The sequence below is a fragment of the Pseudochaenichthys georgianus genome, unplaced genomic scaffold, assembly GCF_902827115.2.
Source record: "Pseudochaenichthys georgianus unplaced genomic scaffold, fPseGeo1.2 scaffold_1022_arrow_ctg1, whole genome shotgun sequence".
Taxonomy (NCBI): Eukaryota; Metazoa; Chordata; class Actinopteri; order Perciformes; family Channichthyidae; genus Pseudochaenichthys; species Pseudochaenichthys georgianus.
In genome coordinates, this window is record NW_027261996.1 from 25077 (window position 1) to 50794 (window position 25718).

At 46.4% G+C, this 25718-nt stretch overlaps 2 protein-coding genes across 3 annotated transcripts; one reads left to right on the top strand and one right to left on the bottom strand.

The window, feature by feature from the left end:
- Positions 1-755: 755 nt before the first annotated feature.
- Positions 756-12094, bottom strand: sde2 (SDE2 telomere maintenance homolog (S. pombe)). The gene is made up of 8 exons (XM_034076761.2): positions 11927-12094; positions 10971-11091; positions 10743-10854; positions 8959-9128; positions 7478-7595; positions 2945-3070; positions 1983-2838; positions 756-1233 (listed from the first exon to the last, which is right to left on the bottom strand). Exons 1-8 carry the CDS (start codon positions 12026-12028, stop codon positions 1042-1044), a joined length of 1797 nt encoding a protein of 598 aa, XP_033932652.1. The 5' UTR covers positions 12029-12094; the 3' UTR covers positions 756-1041.
- mrps28 (mitochondrial ribosomal protein S28) lies at positions 12044-16355 on the top strand. 2 transcript variants are annotated; one of them, XM_034076763.2, is made up of 2 exons: positions 12044-12564; positions 15395-16355. In XM_034076763.2, exons 1-2 carry the CDS (start codon positions 12095-12097, stop codon positions 16230-16232), a joined length of 1308 nt encoding a protein of 435 aa, XP_033932654.1. In that variant the 5' UTR covers positions 12044-12094; the 3' UTR covers positions 16233-16355. The 2 variants fall into 2 exon arrangements, with proteins under 2 accessions (XP_033932654.1, XP_033932655.1); XM_034076764.2 differs by having other exon boundaries at positions 12047-12564; positions 15398-16355.
- Positions 16356-25718: the final 9363 nt, after the last annotated feature.

Genomic DNA, 25718 nt, shown 5'->3' on the forward strand with positions numbered 1-25718 from the left:
CTGAAGGGAATTACCTACCCCACCTTTAAGTGTTTCTGAAGGGAATGACCTACCCCACCTTTAAGTGTTTCTGAAGTGAAAGACCTACCCCACCTTTAAGTGTTTCTGAAGTGAATTACCTACCCCGCCTTTAAGTGTTTCTGAAGTGAATTACCTACCCCACCTTTAAGTGTTTCTGAAGTGAAAGAGCTACCCCACCTTTAAGTGTTTCTGAAGGGAATGACCTACCCCACCTTTAAGTGTTTCTGAAGTGAATGACCTACCCCACCTTTAAGTGTTTCTGAAGTGAAAGACCTACCCCATCTTTAAGTGTTTCTGAAGTGAAAGACCTACCCCACCTTTAAGTGTTTCTGAAGGGAATGACCTACCCCACCTTTAAGTGTTTCTGAAGTGAATTACCTACCCCGCCTTTAAGTGTTTCTGAAGTGAATTACCTACCCCACCTTTAAGTGTTTCTGAAGTGAAAGACCTACCCCACCTTTAAGTGTTTCTGAAGGGAATGACCTACCCCACCTTTAAGTGTTTCTGAAGGGAATGACCTACCCCACCTTTAAGTGTTTCTGAAGTGAAAGACCTACCCCACCTTTAAGTGTTTCTGAAGTGAATGACCTACCCCACCTTTAAGTGTTTCTGAAGTGAATTACCTACCCCACCTTTAAGTGTTTCTGAAGGGAATTACATACCCCACCTTTAAGCTAATTGTTGTTGTTGTTGTTGTTGTTGTTGTTCATAAATCCTGAAAAATGAACAACACGTTTTTAGTTACAGAAACATTTTATTATAAATGTACATTTGACATCTTCCTGAACAACAGGACTCATATCTGAATATAATAAACTAGAACAGGACATATTCAACAACAGGTAAAGAAGATCCTGCTTTCTGATTGGACGAACACTTTCTGCTGATAAAAAAAAAATGGATTTATTCATAAAGTTTCAACGATGTGAGAAAAGACAAAATAAAAACTCAATAACAAGACATCGAAACTCAGATGGACAGAAAGCATTTCCCAGGTTATAGAGGCGCGTTCGAGTGACATCACTTCTTCTTCTTGGCGAGCAGCGCCGCCGGGACGTCCTCGGGCTTCAGCGCTCTGACGGAGAAGAGTCGCGCTGCGCGTTCACTAAGAGTTCCCCCGCACTTCAGACCACGAGACATCAGTTCCTGCTTCAGACGGGCCAGACCCAGAGCCTCCAGCTGGGACACGCAGGACAGCGAGGGCAGGTCCACCTGGAGAGCAAGGTCAGATGCTTTAACCATGATTATGGTGCAGGACATCAGCATGTATTTCACAGACAGCCCCACCTAGTGTCAGCAGAAAGTCATTCAAATAGTAATGCAAAAATAAATGCATCTTAAAATATATTTTATGATTTTAAGATCCGATTCGTCGTACATTGCTGTTTTAGTCTGTTCTTCTAGTTAGTGTCTGCAGTGTGCCTGTTGAGCCGTTCTGACCGACGCGGGTCAAGCCCCTGATCAAGCCCCTCCCTCTCACTGTCCAACTGAATGGGTGCTGTATAAACTACACAGCGCATGCTTAGAGTCTTTTTCTATTCAATGTGTACGGCAACAAAATAATCACCATTGGGGCACTGAGCTGCCATCCCCGCCAAACGTCATCTCATAATTCAGAGAGCTGATTGGCTGAAAGCACGTGTGCCGCAAAAATAGTAGTTGTTTGTGAAGAGGAGACGAGAGAGAGCAGCGTATAGCGATTACAATCAGTAACACGGAAAGAACGTGAATGAAGTTGACCTCCCCCCTCCCCCCCTCTACCATGGATAGCCTCCAGCTATTTGTTTAGCCTATACACATCCAAGTTGTTCGTGCCCCTGCTTAAACTGGAAGAAAAAGTGATCTACTTATTCCTGTCAGTTTTGGATGGAAAACATTACTTTATTAATTAATGTTAAAATACAATCTTATACTGTCTTCAAGAGAAGAAGCTCCGACAGGAGAGGGGAAGAGATGCTGACCTGCTGAGACTCTGCAGGAGGCTCTCTGCCGGTCCCCTCAGACCGGGGCTCTCTGCCGGTCCCCTCAGACCAAGGCTCTCTGCCGGTCCCCTCAGACCGGGGCTCTCTGCCGGTCCCCTCAGACCGGGGCTCTCTGCCGGTCCCCTCAGACCGAGGCTCTCTGCCGGTCCCCTCAGACCGAGGCTCTCTGCCGGTCCCCTCAGACCGAGGCTCTCTGCCGGTCCCCTCAGACCGAGGCTCTCTGCCGGTCCCCTCAGACCGAGGCTCTCTGCCGGTCCCCTCAGACCGAGGCTCTCTGCCGGTCCCCTCAGACTGAGGCTCTCTGCTGGTTCCCTTATTCTCTTTGCTGGTCCCCTCAGACTGAGGCTCTCTGCTGGTCCCCTCAGACTGAGGCTCTCTGCTGGTCCCCTCAGACCGAGGCTCTCTGCTGGTCCCCTCAGACCGAGGCTCTCTGCTGGTCCCCTCAGACTGAGGCTCTCTGCTGGTCCCCTCAGACTGAGGCTCTCTGCTGGTCCCCTCAGACTGAGGCTCTCTGCTGGTCCCCTCAGACTGAGGCTCTCTGCTGGTCCCCTCAGACTGAGGCTCTCTGCTGGTCCCCTCAGACTGAGGCTCTCTGCTGGTCCCCTCAGACTGAGGCTCTCTGCTGGTCCCCTCAGACTGAGGCTCTCTGCTGGTTCCCTTATTCTCTTTGCTGGTCCCCTCAGACTGAGGCTCTCTGCTGGTTCCCTTATTCTCTCTGCTGGTTCCTTGAGGCTCTCTGCTGGTCCCCGTATTCTCTCTGCTGGTTCCCTGCTCTCTGCTGGTTCCCTGCTTGCTGCTGGTTTGATCAGTGGAGGACGAGCTGCAGTCGGAGGAGCTGAAAGAAACGAAGATTCAGTTAGTCAGGATTCTCTCTAACATTTATATTGCTGATAAAGTCTTACAGGACCTCATTGAACCCGTGATGGTACTGAGAGGCCTACCTGCTGCTCTGCTCCACCCGTCTCCTCGGTTTCATCATCGCTGCAGAGGCTCCCAGGCTGGAGCACGGAGACTCTTCATCATCCTCTTCATCCTCCTCAGAGCTCATCATCTCGTCGAGACCCGTCCTGTGAACACGAGACATTTAAAACATCTGCCTGTAGACTTTATATAACAAAGTAGTATAATATGGATTTAAGTCACGATGTATCAAAGTAAACTATAAACATCAATGACGACCTCTTCAAAGCTCCATTTCACTGTAGATCTAAATGAATAGAACGATGGTTACGTATGAAAGCAGTCTTAGCTGAGAGCCACCTCAGTTCTGCCTGTGACGAGGAGGCGAGCATCGGGCATCCCGCACCAAGGGCCCGTAGGCGAAGCCTCAGAGCTCCCCTTAAAGAGAGATACCAGCCCATGGCTCCCTACTGCGTTGTCGTCAACCCTTGCGTGTTGAGCTGGTACAGCAGCCACATACAGCCTGACGGTAGCGGGACACCGGCCGTCGTCCAGCAGGGACTGCAGGAACTCAAGGGTAGTAGGCACCGAGTAATGTACTGGGTCCTCATTTCGCCCTTGCCACCAGTCAGAAAACAGTTTCCACACGTTTCCGTACTGCCTACGAGTAGATGGTGTCCTAGCATTGAGAATAGTCCTCCTGACAGGCTCTATGCAGTCGCTCAGCAGTGGGTCGGGCCCTCCAGTGGCCGGACCCACTGCTGGAAGTGGCAGGGGTCGGGGTCGGGGTGCCACATCCGACCCTCCAGCTGAGACAAGAGGTCCTTCCTGTTGGTCCCGTAACAGAGTCTGTGCAGCAGGGAGAGAAGTCCTGGCTGGCCAGAAGGGGGCCACCAGAAGAAGCCTGTGGCCCTGATGAAGCACTCTGAGGAGTGTTGGTAGGATCAGAGGAAGGAGTGGATAGGCATAGAGAAGACACCCTGGCCATGAATGAGCCAGGGCGTTCTGACCCAAAGGGCTGGTCTTCTCCATCGAGGAGAACCACAGGGGGCAGTGCATCGACATCTTCGAGGCAAAGAGATCTACCTCTGCCCTGCCGAAGAGACCCCAGATGCTGGTCACCACCTCTGGATGAAGCCACCACTCCCCCGGGGGAGGCTTGTGATGGAGAGGAAGTCGGCGACTTGGTTCTGCTCTCCGGGCAGACACATTGACCGTAGGCTGGCCAGGCAAGGAGAGTCTGGGACAATGACAACAAGCCCAAGGGAACGACAGCCGGGGCAGCTGTCAGCTTGCCCAAGAGGCGAGACAAGAGACCTGCCCCTTTGAAGAGGGGAAGAAGCTGGAGGATGGACAGGCCCGCATAGTGACTGTGTCCAGAGTAGGGGTCGACCGATTATCGGCCAGGCCGATTATCGGGGCCGATATTCCTCATTTGACCGATTATCGGTATCGGCCTTTTTTTAATAAAATTGCCGATAACACTTTGGCTCTGATGCGGCCGTTTCTCTGTCTGCAGTCACCACTCTCTGTACACGAGCAATGTCCCGCCCACAGCGCTATCTGATAGGCTATTACTGAAGTGTCAATCAACACTGAAGATTTTCCGGGCGGGAGCCAGCCATAGAGGCGGGACCTTCTCAGATTACAGGCAGGTGCGAAGAACGCAGACACAGACAGAGGCGAGCAGCAGCGCTGAGCGGCAGAGCCATACATGTGTTTCCAAGGTAAATCAGTTGAAAGCCGAAGTTCAATAAACATCCCAATCCCCTCATATCAGCTGAAGCTGCAGAAACAGCACGATCTATTGATCCAGTTCCATCAGCTTCCCAGTTGCACAGGGACGCGGGAAGTCAGTCAGAGTTGGGGTGCGTGCGGAGTAACTGTGGTGCGGAGGGGGGGGCTGCGAGTGAAGCCTCGCAGTTTTTCAGGTTGATATGTGAAGCTAGCTAGCCAACATGTATTTAGCAAATGTTTAGCAACATATTAGAAGTGAGGCTCCTAGACTAACGTTAGGTCTACTGCAATAGCCTCACTTTTAATAGTTTGCAAAACATTAGCTAGCATAGTGCTGTGCAGTTGCTAGCAGCTTATTGAGATGTCATGCTGACAGACAGGCATTGGTTTGATATAATACATTAAGCATTATTGTTAGTCAGCATGTCAGCCTGCTGCCCCACTTCCTGTCTCTCTGACTCACTGCAGACGGCTGCACTAAAGAAAAGGCTCAGAGAGGAAACCAGCTGTAAGATGTTTAAAAGTTCATTAAACATAATATAGGCTTAAATGCATTTCAAATAAGTTGTGTTGAGTTGTGTTGGAGTTTGTGTTATTCTACATTTTGACACTATAGATTTTCTGATTTTACTGCAAATGTATATCGGTTCCAAATATCGGTTATCGGTCTCCTTGATTACTAATAATCGGTATCGGCCTTGAAAAAGCCATATCGGTCGATCCCTAGTCCAGAGCCACACCAATGAAGGTGAGGCTCTGAGAGGGGTTCAGACAACTCTTCCCCATGTTCACCTTGAGGCCGAGCCGGGCGACATGAGAGAGAAGGAGAGCCGTGTCCTGGGTCGACTGCAACCGGATGGTGCACAGATCAACCAGTCGTCTAAGTATGGCAGAATCTTCTGCAGGGGCGAGAGGGCTGCCGCGACACACCTGGTGCACACCCTTGGGGAGAGGGAGAGTCCGAATGGGAGCACCCTGAACTGGAAATGACGGCCTCTGAAGGCAAAGCAAAGAACGTCTGCTGTGCTCAGCACATGGAAAGGTAACTTGTTGAGTCCCCTCAGATCGAGGATTGGGCGAAGTCCACCGCTTTTCTTCCTTACCAGGAAGTAGGTCAAGTAGAAGCCCCCGGGCTGTGAAAAGGGGTCCACAGGCTCGATTGCACCCTTGGCAAGGAGGACTGACAGCTCCTGGTTTAGGTCGACTTCTTTTGCCGGGTCGCTTATGGTGGTCATTTTGACCCGGCGGAAGGCTGGGGCCGGCGTCGGAACTGAAGCTTGTACCCTTGGGTTAAGGTGGAAACCACCCAGGGGTCGAGCTGCTGCTGGGTAGCCTCAGTACCTTGCACAGTAGGCTCTGGGTGGGCGACGGTTAGGCACCGGATGCCGAGGCTGCCTTGGGGGCGAGTTAACAGGACCGCGTTGGTAGCGGGCCGGCCCCCTCGTGAGACGCTGAGGCACATGGTGGGCACCGCGGGGAGCCGTGGGGTGGGAGTGGCCTCGGGAGGCAGACGCGGAACCTCTAGGCCTACCGGGTGGGGGGGGGGGGGGCATGTCTCTGCGAAGAGCTGAGAACCGTTGCCTGGTCTGACTAGCTTGGGCAGTCCGTTCGAGCACCTGTACGGCCGCTGAACCGAACAGTTCCCCCGGCTCCACTGGGACAGCACGGAGAGTCCTCCTACATGCCTGTCATAAGGGTGACTGCCAGCCAAACCGGGCGACGAGTCTGGACCAGAGTGGACATCAGGCGCCCAAGCTCTCTGGACATAATGAGGCGTCACTGAGGCTGGTAGAGGAAGCGCTAAGAGCCTCCTGCTGCAGGGAGGCTGAGAGGGCGAGCATGAGGCGAGAGAGGGAATTGCCTATACGGCCCATGCGCACCGCTGCATCGTAAGCCTTAGTGAGCGGGTCATCAGTGACCCGACGTTGGGGTCGAGGGCAGCTGGCCTCCGACCTCAGAGCTTCGTCAGGGGAAACTATGAGGGAAGCAATGGCTCAACAGCCGGCATGTGGTCAAGGCCAACTCTTGCCGCATCCAGCGTGGCTGCCAGGGCGCGGCCATCGGACGTAAGACGGGAAAGAGTCTTAGTGTCCTCCAGCATGCAACCCCCTCAGATACTCACAGAGGGAGGAACGGTAAAGCTGGCAGGCGCCGTTTCAGGCTGCCGTACATCCAGCTGCTGGCGAGCCAGTGCCATGCGAATTACGACACCCATGGAGCCGCCATCTGCCCCCTCTGAGGATCCATGGGCTGAGGAGCCAGGCCCGGAAGCATGGGATGGGCCCTCCTCGTCACACTCATCCAAATGAGTGGCTGAAGTTGCCATGGAGACCACGGGTGGATTTAATAAACCACCTGCGTTCCGGGAGAGGGGAGCGAAGACACTCTTCACTAGCGCTGTAGCAAGTTAGCTTGATCGAGAGCACTCGGCTGACTGGGACACAATGATCCATTAGCTTGAGGATAGCACAATCACAAATCAATGGCAGCGATCTCACCGACTGACGTGCAGGAGCGTCCGCTCTTTACCGCTCCGGGGCTCCGAGTGGTGAACCCCGCGGTCCCCTCCCTTGGGAGGGCGACAGCTCGTCGCAGCCTTTGGAGGGCGAGCGTTCTAGCCCACAGCTCCGACGATCACTAGGCTACAGGTAGCTAAATGAGCTAAATCGAATTTTTTCAATAAGCTAGCTTGGCTGCTACTCATAAAGCAGTAACCTCGTTGACGACGAGGTCACGCGTGACTTTGTTGGTATAAATATTCGCCCTGCGCGAGACAGAAGATATCCAGTGCTAAGCGCCGGCGGTCAGCCAGGATGAAATAGAACCAGGACCCTCACCAGAACGCTGTCTTCTTCTGCTTCTTCCTCAGCGGCTGCTCGCTCTTCTCGCCGCTCGGCCTCTTCGCTGCCGACCCCTCGTCCGCCCTCACCTGCGTGCTGGAGGACGCCTGCAGACCTGGAGCGAGGCAGGGAGGAAACACTTCATGCCCATCTCTTTACTGTGATATCTTGCTTCAACAGTCGCCTCGTCACTTTTGTTGTATTATTATTCGGGCTGTCAGTCGATTAAAATAGTTAATCGCACATTTTGTATCTGTTCTAAATGAACCTTAGAGGAATATTTTTGAAGTTTTTAATACTCTTATGAACATATGAGTGGACACATATGCTTTATGCTAATGTTTGTTATCATTTGAACAATGACAACTATGCTCGAACGGGAGCTGCCTGGACGCTGCAGTCATGCTGCACTCTCCGAGCTGAGTGTGCTCACTTCTCCTCAACGTCCCGCTGTCTGCTTCCTGCATCAAGTCAAGCGCTCGGCGCCGTTGTGGCGAAATGTCGCTCCTCTGTTTTCATTGAAACAGCTCCTTATATCCGTTAGCGCAGCTAGCTAGCACCCGATGCTAACAACAACAATGCACGTAAGGTCTCTCTCTCGCTCGCTCGGGCCACACACACACACACACACACACACACACACACACACACACACACACACACACACACACACACACACACACACACACACACACACACACACACACACACACACACACACACACACACACACACACACACACACACACACACACACACACACACACACACACACACACACACACACACACACACACACACACAGAGCGTGGAAGTGTGGTCTGCCACAAGCGGAGCGGGGCTGTCAGCATCAGCTGGTAGACGGTATTTTAAACTCGATGCTCTGAAGCTACGGGGCGGCCGAGGACAAACAATACACATGCGTTAATCGCGTTAAAATAATTAGTGGCGTTTTTTGCGTTATTAAGGCGTTAACTTGACAGCCCTAGTTATTATTTAAATCTGTATTCTATCTTCACCTCGTGTGATCCTGCTGCTCTCAACGCCTGAATTCAGAAAGAAAGGTCCGTTACCTCCACATTTGTTAACGCCATGTTATTTCTGAGGTTCCCAGATCGTTTATTTCTAGTCTTTTAGTTTCTCTATTGTTCAACGCCTCGTCTCTTTGTGCAACGCAAACACTTCACAGTGGGATCATTAAGTGCTTCTCGTCTCTCTCGCGGCTATGGACAGACTCATCGCTCATGCTCATTTCCCTGAGACGCTGAAGGGACTGTTATTTTGTATTTATTGATTGTCGAGCTATTGTTTACGTCTTAATGTGTGCACACTGTATAATGTGTCTGGATTGTGGGAAACGGCATATCGATCTCTCTGTACACACACAAACTGAAAGATTGACAATTTAGTTGACTTTGATCTTAACAACCAGAAACCCCTTCGGAAAGCCTTGCCCTCCAGACAGGAAGTGCCCTCACCCTTCATGACGGAGTCCTCCAGCCTCTCCTGCAGCTCGTGGCTCTGCTTCTGATAGTCTGGGTCGGTGAACTGGTGTCTGGGCTCGGCTAGTTTCCTCTGGAGACGATCCAGACGCTTCTGCTCCTTCTCAGCCTCGCGCTCCGTCTGCTTCTTCAGCCACTCTGCCATCCTGCACCACAGAAGAAGAGTTACAGGGAGGTAAACACCACAGAAGAAGAGTTACAGGGAGGTAAACACCACAGAAGAAGAGATACAGAGGTAAACACCACAGAGGAAGAGTTACAAGGAGGTAAACACCACAGAAGATGAGATACAGGGAGGTAAACACCACAGAAGAAGAGATACAGAGGTAAACACCACAGAGGAAGAGTTACAAGGAGGTAAACACCACAGAAGATGAGATACAGGGAGGTAAACACCACAGAAGAAGAGATACAGGGAGGTAAACACCACAGAGGAAGAGTTACAGGGAGGTAAACACCACAGAAGATGAGATACAGGGAGGTAAACACCACAGAAGAAGAGTTACAGGGAGGTAAACACCACAGAGGAAGAGTTACAGGGAGGTAAACACCACAGAAGAAGAGATACAGAGGTAAACACCACAGAGGAAGAGTTACAGGGAGGTAAACACCACAGAAGAAGAGATACAGAGGTAAACACCACAGAGGAAGAGTTACAGGGAGGTAAACACCACAGAGGAAGAGTTACAGGGAGGTAAACACCACAGAGGAAGAGTTACAGGGAGGTAAACACCACAGAGGAAGAGTTACAGGGAGGTAAACACCACAGAGGAAGAGTTACAGGGAGGTAAACACCACAGAAGATGAGATACAGGGAGGTAAACACCACAGAAGAAGAGTTACAGGGAGGTAAACACCACAGAGGAAGAGTTACAGCGAGGTAAACACCACAGAAGATGAGATACAGGGAGGTAAACACCACAGAAGAAGAGTTACAGGGAGGTAAACACCACAGAGGAAGAGTTACAGGGAGGTAAACACCACAGAAGAAGAGATACAGAGGTAAACACCACAGAGGAAGAGTTACAGGGAGGTAAACACCACAGAAGAAGAGATACAGAGGTAAACACCACAGAGGAAGAGTTACAGGGAGGTAAACACCACAGAGGAAGAGATACAGAGGTAAACACCACAGAGGAAGAGTTACAAGGAGGTAAACACCACAGAGGAAGAGTTACAGGGAGGTAAACACCACAGAGGAAGAGTTACAGGGAGGTAAACACCACAGAGGAAGAGTTACAGGGAGGTAAACACCACAGAGGAAGAGATACAGAGGTAAACACCACAGAGGAAGAGTTACAGGGAGGTAAACACCACAGAGGAAGAGTTACAGGGAGGTAAACACCACAGAAGAAGAGATACAGGGAGGTAAACACCACAGAGGAAGAGTTACAGGGAGGTAAACACCACAGAGGAAGAGATACAGAGGTAAACACCACAGAGGAAGAGATACAGGGAGGTAAACACCACAGAGGAAGAGTTACAGGGAGGTAAACACCACAGAGGAAGAGATACAGAGGTAAACACCACAGAGGAAGAGTTACAGGGAGGTAAACACCACAGAGGAAGAGTTACAGGGAGGTAAACACCACAGAAGAAGAGATACAGGGAGGTAAACACCACAGAGGAAGAGATACAGAGGTAAACACCACAGAGGAAGAGATACAGAGGTAAACACCACAGAGGAAGAGTTACAGGGAGGTAAACACCACAGAGGAAGAGTTACAGGGAGGTAAACACCACAGAAGAAGAGCTCTTACTCCTTCTCGTGGTTTACGTCTCGGAGGCGGCGTCCGCTCAGGTCTCTGCACGCCTCGCGGTTCGTCGTCTTCTCGATCTGAGCGCCGAGAGCTCGCAGCATCGAGCCGAACCCTGAAACACCACAGAAGAAGAGACACACAGATTAACACCACAGAAGAAGTGTTGTAACGTCATGTGTAATATGTGGATCTGATAAACGTTGGTTCTGTCTATGTCCTGGACCTCACCTCCTTTGCCCCCACAGAGGCGGGGCTCCAGGTGATAGACGGCCCCCGCCTGCAGGGGGTCCTCCAGCTCAGACAGGCGTCCATTACTGTGCACGTAGAAATCTGCAGAAGAGGAAAGTCCCTATACACACACACACACACACACACACACACACACACACACAACATGTTAACCCGCGATGGAGCCGCGAGGATCTGCACGTGCTCTCCAGGTCATTAGATGGGTCGCGCGGTAATACGGTCCTCCCTCACAGTTCCATGTATTTATGTCACAGCTTCTGATTATCCGCTATAAGGCTGTGAGGATTTTAGTTTCTTTACATCTTTATTTCAGATCAAAGTTCAGTCAGCTGTACACAGAGGTGAGTACATCTACTCAAGTACTGAACTCAAGTACACATTGCAGGTACTTGTACTGCAAGTATCTCCATTTTAGACTTCTACTCCCCTACATTTAGCAAGCAAATATTGTACTTTTTACTACATTTATTTGACAGATGTATTTACTAGTTTCTTTACAAACTCAGACAGAGTTTATTTACTCCCAATACCTTTAGAAATGGTTCCTAATATTACTTATATATAATAAAGATCAATCTTAAATACAACTCTCCATGCAGTACTTTGACCTGAAACTGAGTATTTCTCCAGGAGGTTTAGTACTTTAACTGAAGTAAAGAATCTGATATAGATCATAAATATGTGTTAAATAAACTCTTCACCGCAGGAGCATCACAGCATCTCATCAGAGTTAACGCCATCCGATTAATCCCGGCTAATACTCCTTATATATATATATATATATATATATATATATATATATATCAGTATCTTTATCTCAACGTTGAGAGTTCCCCTTCGGTTCGTCCTGTTTGTTTGTTAGCTACCGTTAGCTCCTGCTACCCGTTTCTCCCCGTTTATGTCTGTTTATGTTTCTCCTCTTGTAGTTAACTCACCTGTTGTTGTAAGAACCGGGTCAGCACCTCTCTGACCGGAGACCCGTCCGGAAACACCCAGGAAGAAAAGCTGAATCTCGGGGAGCTGACAATCACCTCCATGTTAGCTTCGCTGTTAGCTTCACTGTTAGCTGCTTCCTTTAGCCCTGTAGGAAGAGCTTAGGGCGCATGCGCAGCTTCTTCTGCGCTCAGCCAGTAGCCGTTGGTTATTCTCTTCACTTATCGACGCCCTGCTGCTGTAATACCTTGAAGGTCCCGGGCGGACAGACAAAGGGAAACCTTTCTGGTTCTGGATCTGGTTCTGGTTCTGAAGCCGCTATATTTGAGTTAAATGAATCTGAATCTCCTCTGCAGTACCGGAAGAGCAGCCAGGAGGCGCCCAACGTCTCTTCTCTACCGGAAGAAGTTCCCGTGCTGTATCCCCTCAGTGAAGACAACATGGCGGCGCTGTGGAAGGTTGTCTCCCGGAGCTCAGTCCCGTCCTCCGGGGTCCTCTGGTCCTCTCTCCCCGGATCCAGAGCTTCTCTCCCCAGATCCAGAGCCTACAGCTCGGACAGACCGCTCGGCTTCGCTGCTGCCTTCGACCTGCACTCCTCTCTGCGGCGAGGAGAAGAGAGCCCGGAAAACAAGACCTCCGAGTGGGTATAACAAGACCTCCGAGAGGGTATAACAAGACCTCCGAGAGGTGTAGTGTGTATAAGTACATGTAGTACAACGTACTCTCTCTCAGCTGCTCATAGTGTAGTGTGTATAAGTACACGTAGTATAATGTACTCTCTCTCTCAGCTGCTCATAGTGTAGTGTGTATAAGTACATGTAGTACAACGTACTCTCTCTCAGCTGCTCATAGTGTAGTGTGTATAAGTACTCGTAGTATAATGTACTCTCTCTCAGCTGCTCATAGTGTAGTGTGTATAAGTACACGTAGTATAATGTACTCTCTCTCTCAGCTGCTCATAGTGTAGTGTGTATAAGTACTCGTAGTATAATGTACTCTCTCTCGCAGCTGCTCATAGTGTAGTGTGTATAAGTACTCGTAGTATAATGTACTCTCTCTCTCAGCTGCTCATAGTGTAGTGTGTATAAGTACACGTAGTATAATGTACTCTCTCTCTCAGCTGCTCATAGTGTAGTGTGTATAAGTACATGTAGTATAATGTACTCTCTCTCAGCTGCTCATAGTGTAGTGTGTATAAGTACACGTAGTATAATGTACTCTCTCTCTCTCAGCTGATCATAGTGTAGTGTGTATAAGTACTCGTAGTATAATGTACTCTCTCTCAGCTGCTCATAGTGTAGTGTGTATAAGTACATGTAGTATAATGTACTCTCTCTCAGCTGCTCATAGTGTAGTGTGTATAAGTACTCGTAGTATAATGTACTCTCTCTCTCAGCTGCTCATAGTGTAGTGTGTATAAGTACACGTAGTATAATGTACTCTCTCTCTCAGCTGCTCATAGTGTAGTGTGTATAAGTACATGTAGTATAATGTACTCTCTCTCTCAGCTGCTCATAGTGTAGTGTGTATAAGTACTCGTAGTATAATGTACTCTCTCTCTCAGCTGCTCATAGTGTAGTGTGTATAAGTACACGTAGTATAATGTACTCCCTCTCTCAGCTGCTCATAGTGTAGTGTGTATAAGTACATGTAGTATAATGTACTCTCTCTCAGCTGCTCATAGTGTAGTGTGTATAAGTACTCGTAGTATAATGTACTCTCTCTCTCAGCTGCTCATAGTGTAGTGTGTATAAGTACACGTAGTATAATGTACTCTCTCTCAGCTGCTCATAGTGTAGTGTGTATAAGTACTCGTAGTATAATGTACTCTCTCTCTCAGCTGCTCATAGTGTAGTGTGTATAAGTACACGTAGTATAATGTACTCTCTCTCTCAGCTGCTCATAGTGTAGTGTGTATAAGTACTCGTAGTATAATGTACTCTCTCTCTCAGCTGATCATAGTGTAGTGTGTATAAGTACTCGTAGTATAATGTACTCTCTCAGCTGCTCATAGTGTAGTGTGTATAAGTACTCGTAGTATAATGTACTCTCTCTCTCAGCTGCTCATAGTGTAGTGTGTATAAGTACTCGTAGTATAATGTACTCTCTCTCTCAGCTGCTCATAGTGTAGTGTGTATAAGTACACGTAGTATAATGTGTACTCTCTCTCAGCTGCTCATAGTGTAGTGTGTATAAGTACTCGTAGTATAATGTACTGTCTCTCTCAGCTGCTCGTAGTGTGTATAAGTACACGTAGTATAATGTACTCTCTCTCTCAGCTGCTCATAGTGTAGTGTGTATAAGTACTCGTAGTATAATGTACTCTCTCTCTCAGCTGCTCGTAGTGTGTATAAGTACACGTAGTATAATGTACTCTCTCTCTCAGCTGCTCAGTGTAGTGTGTATAAGTACACGTAGTATAATGTACTCTCTCTCAGCTGCTCATAGTGTAGTGTGTATAAGTACTCGTAGTATAATGTACTCTCTCTCTCAGCTGATCATAGTGTAGTGTGTATAAGTACTCGTAGTATAATGTACTCTCTCTCTCAGCTGATCATAGTGTAGTGTGTATAAGTACTCGTAGTATAATGTACTCTCTCAGCTGCTCATAGTGTAGTGTGTATAAGTACTCGTAGTATAATGTACTCTCTCTCTCAGCTGCTCATAGTGTAGTGTGTATAAGTACTCGTAGTATAATGTACTCTCTCTCTCAGCTGCTCATAGTGTAGTGTGTATAAGTACACGTAGTATAATGTGTACTCTCTCTCAGCTGCTCGTAGTGTGTATAAGTACTCGTAGTATAATGTACTGTCTCTCTCAGCTGCTCGTAGTGTGTATAAGTACACGTAGTATAATGTACTCTCTCTCTCAGCTGCTCATAGTGTAGTGTGTATAAGTACTCGTAGTATAATGTACTCTCTCAGCTGCTCGTAGTGTGTAGAAGTACTCGTAGTATAATGTACTCTCTCTCTCAGCTGCTCATAGTGTAGTGTGTATAAGTACTCGTAGTATAATGTACTCTCTCAGCTGCTCATAGTGTAGTGTGTAGAAGTACTCGTAGTATAATGTACTCTCTCTCTCAGCTGCTCATAGTGTAGTGTGTATAAGTACTCATAGTATAATGTACTCTCTCTCTCAGCTGCTCATAGTGTAGTGTGTATAAGTACACGTAGTATAATGTACTCTCTCTCTCAGCTGCTCATAGTGTAGTGTGTATAAGTACTCGTAGTATAATGTACTCTCTCTCAGCTGCTCATAGTGTAGTGTGTGTATAAGTACTCGTAGTATAATGTACTCTCTCTCAGCTGCTCATAGTGTAGTGTGTATAAGTACTCGTAGTATAATGTACTCTCTCTCAGCTGCTCATAGTGTAGTGTGTATAAGTACACGTAGTATAATGTACTCTCTCTCAGCTGCTCATAGTGTAGTGTGTATAAGTACTCGTAGTATAATGTACTCTCTCTCCCCAGCAGCAGCTTCCCCCAGCTGCTCCGCCGGGCCCCCCTGGTGCAGCTCGGGCCGGCCCGAGGGAAGGTGGTGGTGGGCAGGATCTTCCACGTGGTGCGGGACGACCTGTACGTGGACTTCGGGGGGAAGTTCCACTGCGTGGTGCGGAGGCCGGAGGAGGGCCACCGGCTGCAGAGAGGCAGCCGCGTCCGGCTGAGGCTCAGCGACCTGGAGCTCACTGCCAGGTTCCTGGGAGCCTTCAGTGACATCACCCTGCTGGAGGCAGAGGCCCTGCTGCTGGGCCAGCTGGACCTCAAGGGGGACCAGTACCAGGACCTGAAGGAGGCAGACGCCCTGCTGCTGGGCCAGCTGGACCTCAAGGCGGACCAGAACCAGGACCTGAAGGAGGCAGACGCCTTGCTGCTGGACCTCAAGGGGGACCAGAACCAGGACCTGAAGGAGGCAGACGCCCTGCTGCTGGGCCAGCTGGACCTCAAGGCGGACCAGAACCAGGACCTGAAGGAGGCAGACGCCTTGCTGCTGGACCTCAAGGGGGACCAGAACCAGGACCTGAAGGAGGCAGACGCGCTACTGCTGGGCCAGCTGGACCTCAAGGCGGACCAGAACCAGGACCTGAAGGAGGCAGACGCCTTGCTGCTGGACCTCAAGGGGGACCAGAACCAGGACCTGAAGGAGGCAGACGCCCTGCTGCTGGGCCAGCTGGACCTCAAGGGGGACCAGAACCAGGACCTGAAGGAGGCAGACGCCCTGCTGCTGGGCCAGCTGGACCTCAAGGGGGACCAGGGCCTGAAGGACAAGGACCTCCCGCACAAGGACCAGGACCTGAAGAACAAGGACTGACTGCAGGGTTCCTGAAGGACCTGGGTCCTTGGGGTGTGGACTTGAAGCTTCTCTGTGAACCAGGAGAACACTGGACTCATGTTGTTAGTTATCATCAATAATAAATATCTTTATAAACCTTTATTCCTGTTCCGTTCCGTCACGTGACCTCGGGGAGAAGCGCTCCGACCGCCGGACTGAAAGAGCCGGTGACAGCCTCCCAACAGCTGTTGTGCAATGAAATATTGGGCTACTAGTAATCTCGAACCGTCAGTTTAAAAAAGAAAAAGCGATACCGTTCCGTTAAATATCAATCATTTCGAACATCGCGGGGAAATTCCTTCACTCATTTTGAAGTTTTGGGGGAAGCCGGAAGTGACGTCAATGCGGGAACGCTTCGAGAGCCAAACACGGACACAGTGTGTTGTCATGCGTATACATGGTGAATTACTGAGATTAGGCACGTTGATAACGTTGTAATGAAGCTGACTACAGTATATTCATATTCGTCAGTGCTTTCATGTCAATTCGGCGACATAAACATAGATGATCGTGGTGAAGATGATGATTACATTGGGATTAAACATCGGGAGTGAGAGCTGCTGAATTTCCTCCCGTCGGATGTGATATAAAAACAAATCGATTATTTTTGTGGTTGTAAACTCAAGTGGATGAAACTACATTTATTAGTGCTTTCATGTCGATTCGGCGAACATATGATACATTAATGATCGTTTGTTTGAGCCGGTCTGCATTTCCTGATGAGAAAACAAACCGATGCTTTCTGTAGTTGAACACCAACGTGGATTAAACGTGGTTTTTACCACAATGTTGGGAAATTAATGGATAAAATGCACGGATTATTATTATTATTATTCCCACTCCGATCGGGACACGAGGTCCACCGTCTCCCCGCAGCGAGGCTCCCCCGTTGACAGTTTACGTGGGCTGGGTGCTGTGGCGGACTGGCCATCGGGACGAATCCCGATGGGCCGGTACCGAAGTGGGCCGGTCGGATAAGTCACCAGCACATCCCCCATAGGCGGCGCGTGAGGCTCAGGTTTGAGAAGGCTAAATAACTTCTTTTACCTGACGCTGCCCGCCTCCGGCGTCTATAGAAAAGAGATCCACTCAGTGAAAGCACCTGCTGACCAATCAGAGCTCAGTGTGCGGAGTTTAAATCTCTCAAGTCATATCACAGGATAAAGGAAATACAGTTTAAACTGCCGTATGCAGAGAAGACGCCGACGTGTCGCACTTATCATTCATATTACATCATCAATCAGATCATCGATCATATAATATCATAATATATCATATATCTCCTGATCTGAGTCAGCTTCTCCTCATCTGGCCGTGCAGCACTCACAGTGTCACAGACTGTATGCAGAAGTATTATTTAACACATTATGTTGACGAAACACTCGAGACAAATGTAATGAAAGTCAGATCCCCTCGTGTCTTAGACGTGAACGCGCTCTCAGCTGGAGAGAGAAACCCTGGCTTGATTTACCGAGTTGATAACCAGCGTCGTAGCACCGCTTAGCGAGATCTCGTTTGTTAGTTTGTTGTTGTTGTTTGTTTGTTACTCAAATATATCCAGGGTCTGCTGAACTGGCTTCGTAGTACAGGGCACAGGTGGCGAGCAGCGCTAAGGTCAAAGACACAGACATTATACATTATATTTGTATTTTACCAGGATGCAGTGACACAAATATTTACATATTTACATTTACTATCTACAGCACCCGCCGCCCCTGACACCCCCCACTGGGGGAGTGGGCCCACTTCGGTACCGCTAGTGAGCTGTCAACGGGGGGCGTTGACAGCTCACTAGCGGTACTGAAGTGGGCCGGTCGAGAGTCCCGGGATGGTTTGTAGTCCCAGTCCACCACTGGCTACATGACCTATGATCGCCCATATTGACGCACCTCATTCCTAAACTTCAGACACAACGTAAAGCGATCCTTCAGCCTCATGAGCTCTCAGACACGTTCAGCATGAACCTGTCCCCGCCGTCTGAGCTGCTGCTGTGTGCGCCGTCGTGCGGTTGCATCTGGCTGTGTATATAAAGGGTTTCGTGCAGAAGCTGGGATCCTGGACGGTGCAGCTGCAGCGCTGTGCCCGCAATGACTCACCCATCATTTGGCGGGACTTGAGGAATCCAGAGAAGATCCAGAAAACGGTCGACATTGAGATTAACGGTTATCAAAGTACAAATATCCAAAATCAGTTCAGTGACGGTTTTCAAGGGGACGATATGTACTCAAAGTGAGGGGTTTGGATGACGGGGGAAACCGTGTCACAGGCTCTTTAAGTAGCCAAAGTACTATCATCTAAATATAGTGAAGGTAGCGACAGTAAAAGTAGAAGTACTCAGACCTTGTACTTGAGTAAAAGTAGAAGTACTCAGATCTTGTACTTGAGTAAAAGTAGAAGTACTCAGACCTTGTACTTGAGTAAAAGTAGAAGTACTCAGATCTTGTACTTGAGTAAAAGTAGAAGTACTCAGATATTGTACTTGAGTAAAAGTAGAAGTACTCAGATATTGTACTTGAGTAAAAGTAGAAGTACTCAAATCTTGTACTTGAGTAAAAGTAGAAGTACTCAGACCTTGTACTTGAGTAAAAGTAGAAGTACTCAGATCTTGTACTTGAGTAAAAGTAGAAGTACTCAGATATTGTACTTGAGTAAAAGTAGAAGTACTCAGATATTGTACTTGAGTAAAAGTAGAAGTACTCAAATCTTGTACTTGAGTAAAAGTAGAAGTACTCAGACCTTGTACTTGAGTAAAAGTAGAAGTACTCAGATCTTGTACTTGAGTAAAAGTAGAAGTACTCAGATATTGTACTTGAGTAAAAGTAGAAGTACTCAGATATTGTACTTGAGTAAAAGTAGAAGTACCTAGACCTTGTACTTGAGTAAAAGTAGAAGTACTCAGACCTTGTTCTTGAGTAAAAGTACAAGTACTCAGATCTTGTACTTGAGTAAAAGTAGAAGTACTCAGACCTTGTACTTGAGTAAAAGTAGATGTACTCAGACCTTGTACTTGAGTAAAAGTAGAAGTACTCAGATCTTGTACAGTAAAAGTAGAAGTACTCAGACCTTGTACTTGAGTAAAAGTAGAAGTACTCAGACCTTGTACTTGAGTAAAAGTAGAAGTACTCAGATCTTGTACTTGAGTAAAAGTAGAAGTACTCAGATATTGTACTTGAGTAAAAGTAGAAGTACTCAAATCTTGTACAGTAAAAGTAGAAGTACTCAGACCTTGTACTTGAGTAAAAGTAGAAGTACTCAGATATTGTACTTGAGTAAAAGTAGAAGTACCTAGACCTTGTACTTGAGTAAAAGTAGAAGTACTCAGATATTGTACTTGAGTAAAAGTAGAAGTACTCAGACCTTGTACTTGAGTAAAAGTAGAAGTACTCAGATATTGTACTTGAGTAAAAGTAGAAGTACCTAGACCTTGTACTTGAGTAAAAGTAGATGTACTCAGACCTTGTACTTGAGTAAAAGTAGAAGTACTCAGACCTTGTACTTGAGTAAAAGTAGAAGTACTCAGACCTTGTTCTTGAGTAAAAGTACAAGTACTCAGATCTTGTACTTGAGTAAAAGTAGAAGTACTCAGACCTTGTACTTGAGTAAAAGTAGATGTACTCAGACCTTGTACTTGAGTAAAAGTAGAAGTACTCAGATCTTGTACAGTAAAAGTAGAAGTACTCAGACCTTGTACTTGAGTAAAAGTAGAAGTACTCAGATCTTGTACTTGAGTAAAAGTAGAAGTACTCAGATCTTGTACTTGAGTAAAAGTAGAAGTACTCAGACCTTGTACTTGAGTAAAAGTAGAAGTACTCAGATCTTGTACTTGAGTAAAAGTAGAAGTACTCAGACCTTGTACTTGAGTAAAAGTAGAAGTACTCAGATCTTGTACTTGAGTAAAAGTAGAAGTACTCAGATATTGTACTTGAGTAAAAGTAGAAGTACTCAGATCTTGTACTTGAGTAAAAGTAGAAGTACTCAGACCTTGTACTTGAGTAAAAGTAGAAGTACTCAGATATTGTACTTGAGTAAAAGTAGAAGTACTCAGACCTTGTACTTGAGTAAAAGTAGAAGTACTCAGATCTTGTACTTGAGTAAAAGTAGAAGTACCTCAGACCTTGTACTTGAGTAAAAGTAGAAGTACTCAGACCTTGTACTTGAGTAAAAGTACAAGTACTCAGATCTTGTACTTGAGTAAAAGTAGAAGTACTCAGACCTTGTACTTGAGTAAAAGTAGATGTACTCAGACCTTGTACTTGAGTAAAAGTAGAAGTACTCAGATCTTGTACAGTAAAAGTAGAAGTACTCAGATCTTGTACTTGAGTAAAAGTAGAAGTACTCAGACCTTGTACTTGAGTAAAAGTAGAAGTACTCAGATATTGTACTTGAGTAAAAGTAGAAGTACCTAGACCTTGTACTTGAGTAAAAGTAGAAGTACTCAGACCTTGTACTTGAGTAAAAGTAGAAGTACCTAGACCTTGTACTTGAGTAAAAGTAGATGTACTCAGACCTTGTACTTGAGTAAAAGTAGAAGTACTCAGATATTGTACTTGAGTAAAAGTAGAAGTACCTAGACCTTGTACTTGAGTAAAAGTAGAAGTACTCAGACCTTGTACTTGAGTAAAAGTAGAAGTACTCAGACCTTGTACTTGAGTAAAAGTACGAAGTACTCAGATCTTGTACTTGAGTAAAAGTAGAAGTACTCAGACCTTGTACTTGAGTAAAAGTAGAAATACTCAGACCTTGTACTTGAGTAAAAGTAGATGTACTCAGACCTTGTACTTGAGTAAAAGTAGAAATACTCAAACCTTGTACTTGAGTAAAAGTAGATGTACTCAGACCTTGTACTTGAGTAAAAGTAGAAGTACTCAGATCTTGTACTTGAGTAAAAGTAGAAGTACTCAGACCTTGTACTTGAGTAAAAGTAGAAGTACTCAGACCTTGTACTTGAGTAAAAGTAGAAGTACTCAGATATTGTACTTGAGTAAAAGTAGAAGTACTCAGACCTTGTACTTGAGTAAAAGTAGAAGTACTCAGACCTTGTTCTTGAGTAAAAGTACAAGTACTCAGATCTTGTACTTGAGTAAAAGTAGAAGTACTCAGATCTTGTACTTGAGTAATCTTTATTTTAAGGTGCCTTTTCTTTAAACCTTCAGATGTGAGATATTAGTTATGCAGTAATAGTATTGACAATACGAAAATACTGAGCAACTAGTTGAGTTAACTTTATATTTCTTATTGTCTAAAAAGCATTTATTACACTCATTTTCCCACTCATATTCACAGCGTGTACCAATTGAGACTGTATTTCCCGTCAGGTGTCATCTCTCTTGGATGAAGCGGCTCCGGCACAAACATTACAACATCAGAGTCCCCGATAGTAGGTGTCGCAGTACGTACATCAGAGTCCCCAATAGTAGGTGTCGCAGTACGTACATCAGAGTCCCCAATAGTAGGTGTCGCAGTACGTACATCAGAGTCCCCAATAGTAGGTGTCGCAGTACCTACATCAGAGTCCCCAATAGTAGGTGTCGCAGTACGTACATCAGAGTCCCCAATAGTAGGTGTCGCAGTACGTACATCAGATTCCCCAATAGTAGGTGTCGCAGTACGTACATCAGATTCCCCAATAGTAGGTGTCGCAGTACGTACATCAGAGTCCCCAATAGTAGGTGTCGCAGTACGTACATCAGATTCCCCAATAGTAGGTGTCGCAGTACGTACATCAGATTCCCCAATAGTAGGTGTCGCAGTACGTACATCAGAGTCCCCAATAGTAGGTGTCGCAGTACGTACATCAGATTCCCCAATAGTAGGTGTCGCAGTACGTACATCAGAGTCCCCAATAGTAGGTGTCGCAGTACGTACATCAGAGTCCCCAATAGTAGGTGTCGCAGTACGTACATCAGAGTCCCCAATAGTAGGTGTCGCAGTACGTACATCAGAGTCCCCAATAGTAGGTGTCGCAGTACGTACATCAGAGTCCCCAATAGTAGGTGTCGCAGTACGTACAGCAAGTTGCATTAGATTGTTTTGAACCCACCTTCAAAATAGCATTGTGATTATATTACTGGATGGAAACTGAAAGCACGGGAACATTAATAAACTACATAACAGAAAGTATGAATAACAATAATGAAATTGTGACTGTAGATATGTTTATACTTTATATTTTTTACTGTAAATGTTTAATTTAGAATTAATTATTGTGATTATTCTTTCTATCTAAATCGATCTAAATCTCACAATGGGGTAGGTTACAGGAACTTTTCATCAACAGATTGCTTTAGTCTGGCTTAACTCTTCACTGATTGGTTGCACACACTTTAAATGTACTGGCTATGCAAAACATAAGGTGGGGCTCATTATCATATTAAAAAACGCGCGTTATTTACGCGTCAAGAACGTGCGTAAAACGCGCGTTTTTTACAAAAACCGTGCGTTTTAAACGGGCGAATAGTGGCACTTTAGGCTTTCCATACACGCGAGCAAGCAAGAGGGCTGTCTCTCTCGCGAGCGAGCGCAGAGCTGCTCGCGGGGGTTTAATCTGCGCACGAGGGGCATTTTATGCGCGTGTAAAAGCACATTTTCCGCTCGTGAGTAGCTTGTTTTACGCGCTAGAATATTGACCCAAATCTGACTCCATACCTGCAGCTCTGCCCGCAGTGAGGGACCGGTGAGCGGAGCAGAACACACCTTTAGACCTGACACACTCAGCTATGGCACTGTCGTATACATTGAATTATTCAATTTGATAATATGTAATCAACTTAGGCATCACTCCCAATTTTTTTTTAAATATTCATAACTCATATTCGAATACATTAATAATTATTCGAATATTCGATGAATCGTTCCCATCACTATGTTATACAGTTCAGCTTTGATTCCATCATCTCATTAAACCTTTTTTAAAAGCATACGTTAGATTGTGAAGGGATATAAGGGATATATGCACTGTACTTCACTTTCATTAATAACGTATGCTGAAAAGAATATTTTACTGCACGATTTTTTGTTGAATAGATTTGAGTGGTTCAAAATGTCGGGTCGCGATTTATTGACTAAGGAAAGAGTGGGTCCCGAGGCCCGACCAGTTGAGAACCACTGCTCTACATAATATAGGGGAAAGATCATTTATGAAGGCTCTATAATATTCACCTGCAAACCCATCTACTCCCGGTGATTTGTTGTTTTTTAGTTTAGTAATAGTTTCCTTCATTTCCTCCTCTCTGATAGGCTCTACTTAGATGCTTCGTCAGTTGCCAGTTTATTCATATTGAGGGGCTTTAAAAATTCACTCATTCTTTCTTCCTTAAATTCCTGATCTTGGCTTTTATACAGTTGCGCATAATATTTTGCAAAAGCATCTGATATTTCCCTCGGGTCTGTTTCTGTGTGGTCAGCTTCAGGATGTTTCCTTTTGGAGGTAATGCGGCTGGACGGGGCCTGGGGCTTTTCTAAATTGAAAGGCCAATAATCTGCTAGCCTTAGCCGTACTTCCTCTTTTCTAGATGGCTTATGTTCCCTCTCTAATCTTTTAATTTCTGTTTCCAGTTGTTGTTGTTTCGCCAGTCTTTGTTTATTTAATTTAGATCCTATAGAAATAATCGTGGCAGCATCCCATAGCACCGAGGGGAGACCTCACCATTATCATTCAGGGCTAAGTATTCAGATATTGCAGAACGTATTTCCTGTTTTATCCGGTTATCGGCCAATAGTGAGACGTTGAGTCTCCAGCACTTAAACCATTTATCTAACCCCAGATTGACTTTCATAGAGACAGGACTGTGGTCTGAGATTGTTATTGGTTCAATTACACTATCTTTTATCCGGTATGTATCCTTTTTCGACACCAAAAAGTAGTCTATCCTTGAATAACTTCCATGTACATGGGACATGAACGTAAAGTCTTTGTCACTTGGGTGTAGGTGTCGCCAGATATCAACTAATCCCAGCTCCTTCGTCATGTTTAAGACATTTCTGGACATTTTAGGCAGGGGTCTTATCGTTACGGGTAATCTATCCATGTTGTTGTTCAGTGTAATTGCAGTCCCCCCCCCATGATTACTATTCCCTCTCCAGCGTCTGCCACTAGGGCTGCAATCTTTTTTAAAAATAACTCAGTCTTCATTTGGTGCATACACATTTAAGATAGTTGTTTTTAGGCCAGCTATTGTTTCAATGACCATAAGATAAGACCCTCAATATCCTGGAGGACCTTCTAATATTATAGTATACTGATTTGTTCATTCAAATAGCTACTCCTCGTTGTTTACTCCTCCCACATGATGCACTACAGACCTGATCCACCCACTCTCTCTTTCATTTTAATGTTCTATTTCAGATCAGTGAGTTTCTTGAATCAGAGCTACCGAGCATTCCAGTTTCTTTAATTGGCCCAGAATCTTTTTCCTTTCAATCGGGTTGTTAATTCCCCTTACATTGTAGCAAACACTATTTGAGTAAGCCATAATCTCTGTTTAGCATGAGAGTAAATAGCCCTGCCTGCTTGAAGACAAAACGTCGCCTAAATCGCATAAACAAAAACAAACTGTAGAACGCAACATATGGAGAAACATACAAAAAACCCTTAAAGCATAGAACTGAACTTCCACCTCAACCAGCCACAGCAAGCGAGCTACAGCTGTGACGCATCCCCCTGCGCTGGGGCAGAGAGGTGACCAGCCCTCTGTGGGGAGACCGAGTGCTCACCTGACCAACACTAACATGTAAGGTCTCAGTGAGTGGAATTCACTCATTCAGAACTACGAAAACGGGCTCTGCCAGAGCCTGGAATTGGTAAATAAAATATGAGAACAACTAATTTGTAGTAGTAACAACCACTTATAACCTTTTTCCTCTGTCAACGTGTTACCGTTACTGTGTGCAGAACAGAGACAACTCCCAACCGGTTTCAGTCGCTTTGGTTTTTTAACGGGAGACGATCTAAGCCTCTTCTTGCAGGAACGTCCTGAGACCGATGCTGACGGTACCGTGTCTCTTCTCTCCTTCCCGCTGCTGCTCCATCCGTCTTTAACTCATCCTCCGTGCGTTCTCTTTCTCCGCAGCGCACGTCGACTCCCCGGCCTTTCAGCACCTCTGCTGCGCTGCACAGGGTGGTGGAGGTCTTCTCCCCGTGCCCAGCTTGACTTTTAACTGCGCTGGGTATATACACCTCGCCAGTATGTCCTTCTTGTTTAGCTGCTTGATGACTTCCTGCACCTTTGCCCGCTTCTTGTGTAACTCGGGAGAGTAATCCTGATCAAAAAATATCCTATGAGTCTGGTTCTATGTGTCAGCTTCTATGTGTCAGCTTCTATGTGTCTGCTTCTATGTGTCTGCTTCTATGTGTCTGCTTCTATGAGTCTGGTTCTATGAGTCTGCTTCTATGAGTCTGCTTCTATGTGTCTGCTTCTATGTGTCAGCTTCTATGTGTCAGCTTCTATGTGTCTGCTTCTATGTGTC

What these genes read in the sequence shown, in the direction of transcription:
- mrps28 (XM_034076763.2), top strand. Translation starts at nt 12,095, where the DNA reads ATGCGCAGCTTCTTCTGCGCTCAGCCAGTAGCCGTTGGTTATTCTCTT. An exon ending in CCGGAAAACAAGACCTCCGA is followed by an intron (nt 12,565 to 15,394) that starts GTGGGTATAACA and finishes CTCTCTCCCCAG; the next exon opens with CAGCAGCTTCCCCCAGCTGC.
- sde2 (XM_034076761.2), bottom strand. Translation starts at nt 12,028, where the DNA reads ATGGAGGTGATTGTCAGCTCCCCGAGATTCAGCTTTTCTTCCTGGGTG. An exon ending in CCTCTGTGGGGGCAAAGGAG is followed by an intron (nt 10,855 to 10,970) that starts GTGAGGTCCAGG and finishes GTGGTGTTTCAG; the next exon opens with GGTTCGGCTCGATGCTGCGA. An exon ending in GGAGGACTCCGTCATGAAGG is followed by an intron (nt 7,596 to 8,958) that starts GTGAGGGCACTT and finishes GCCTCGCTCCAG; the next exon opens with GTCTGCAGGCGTCCTCCAGC.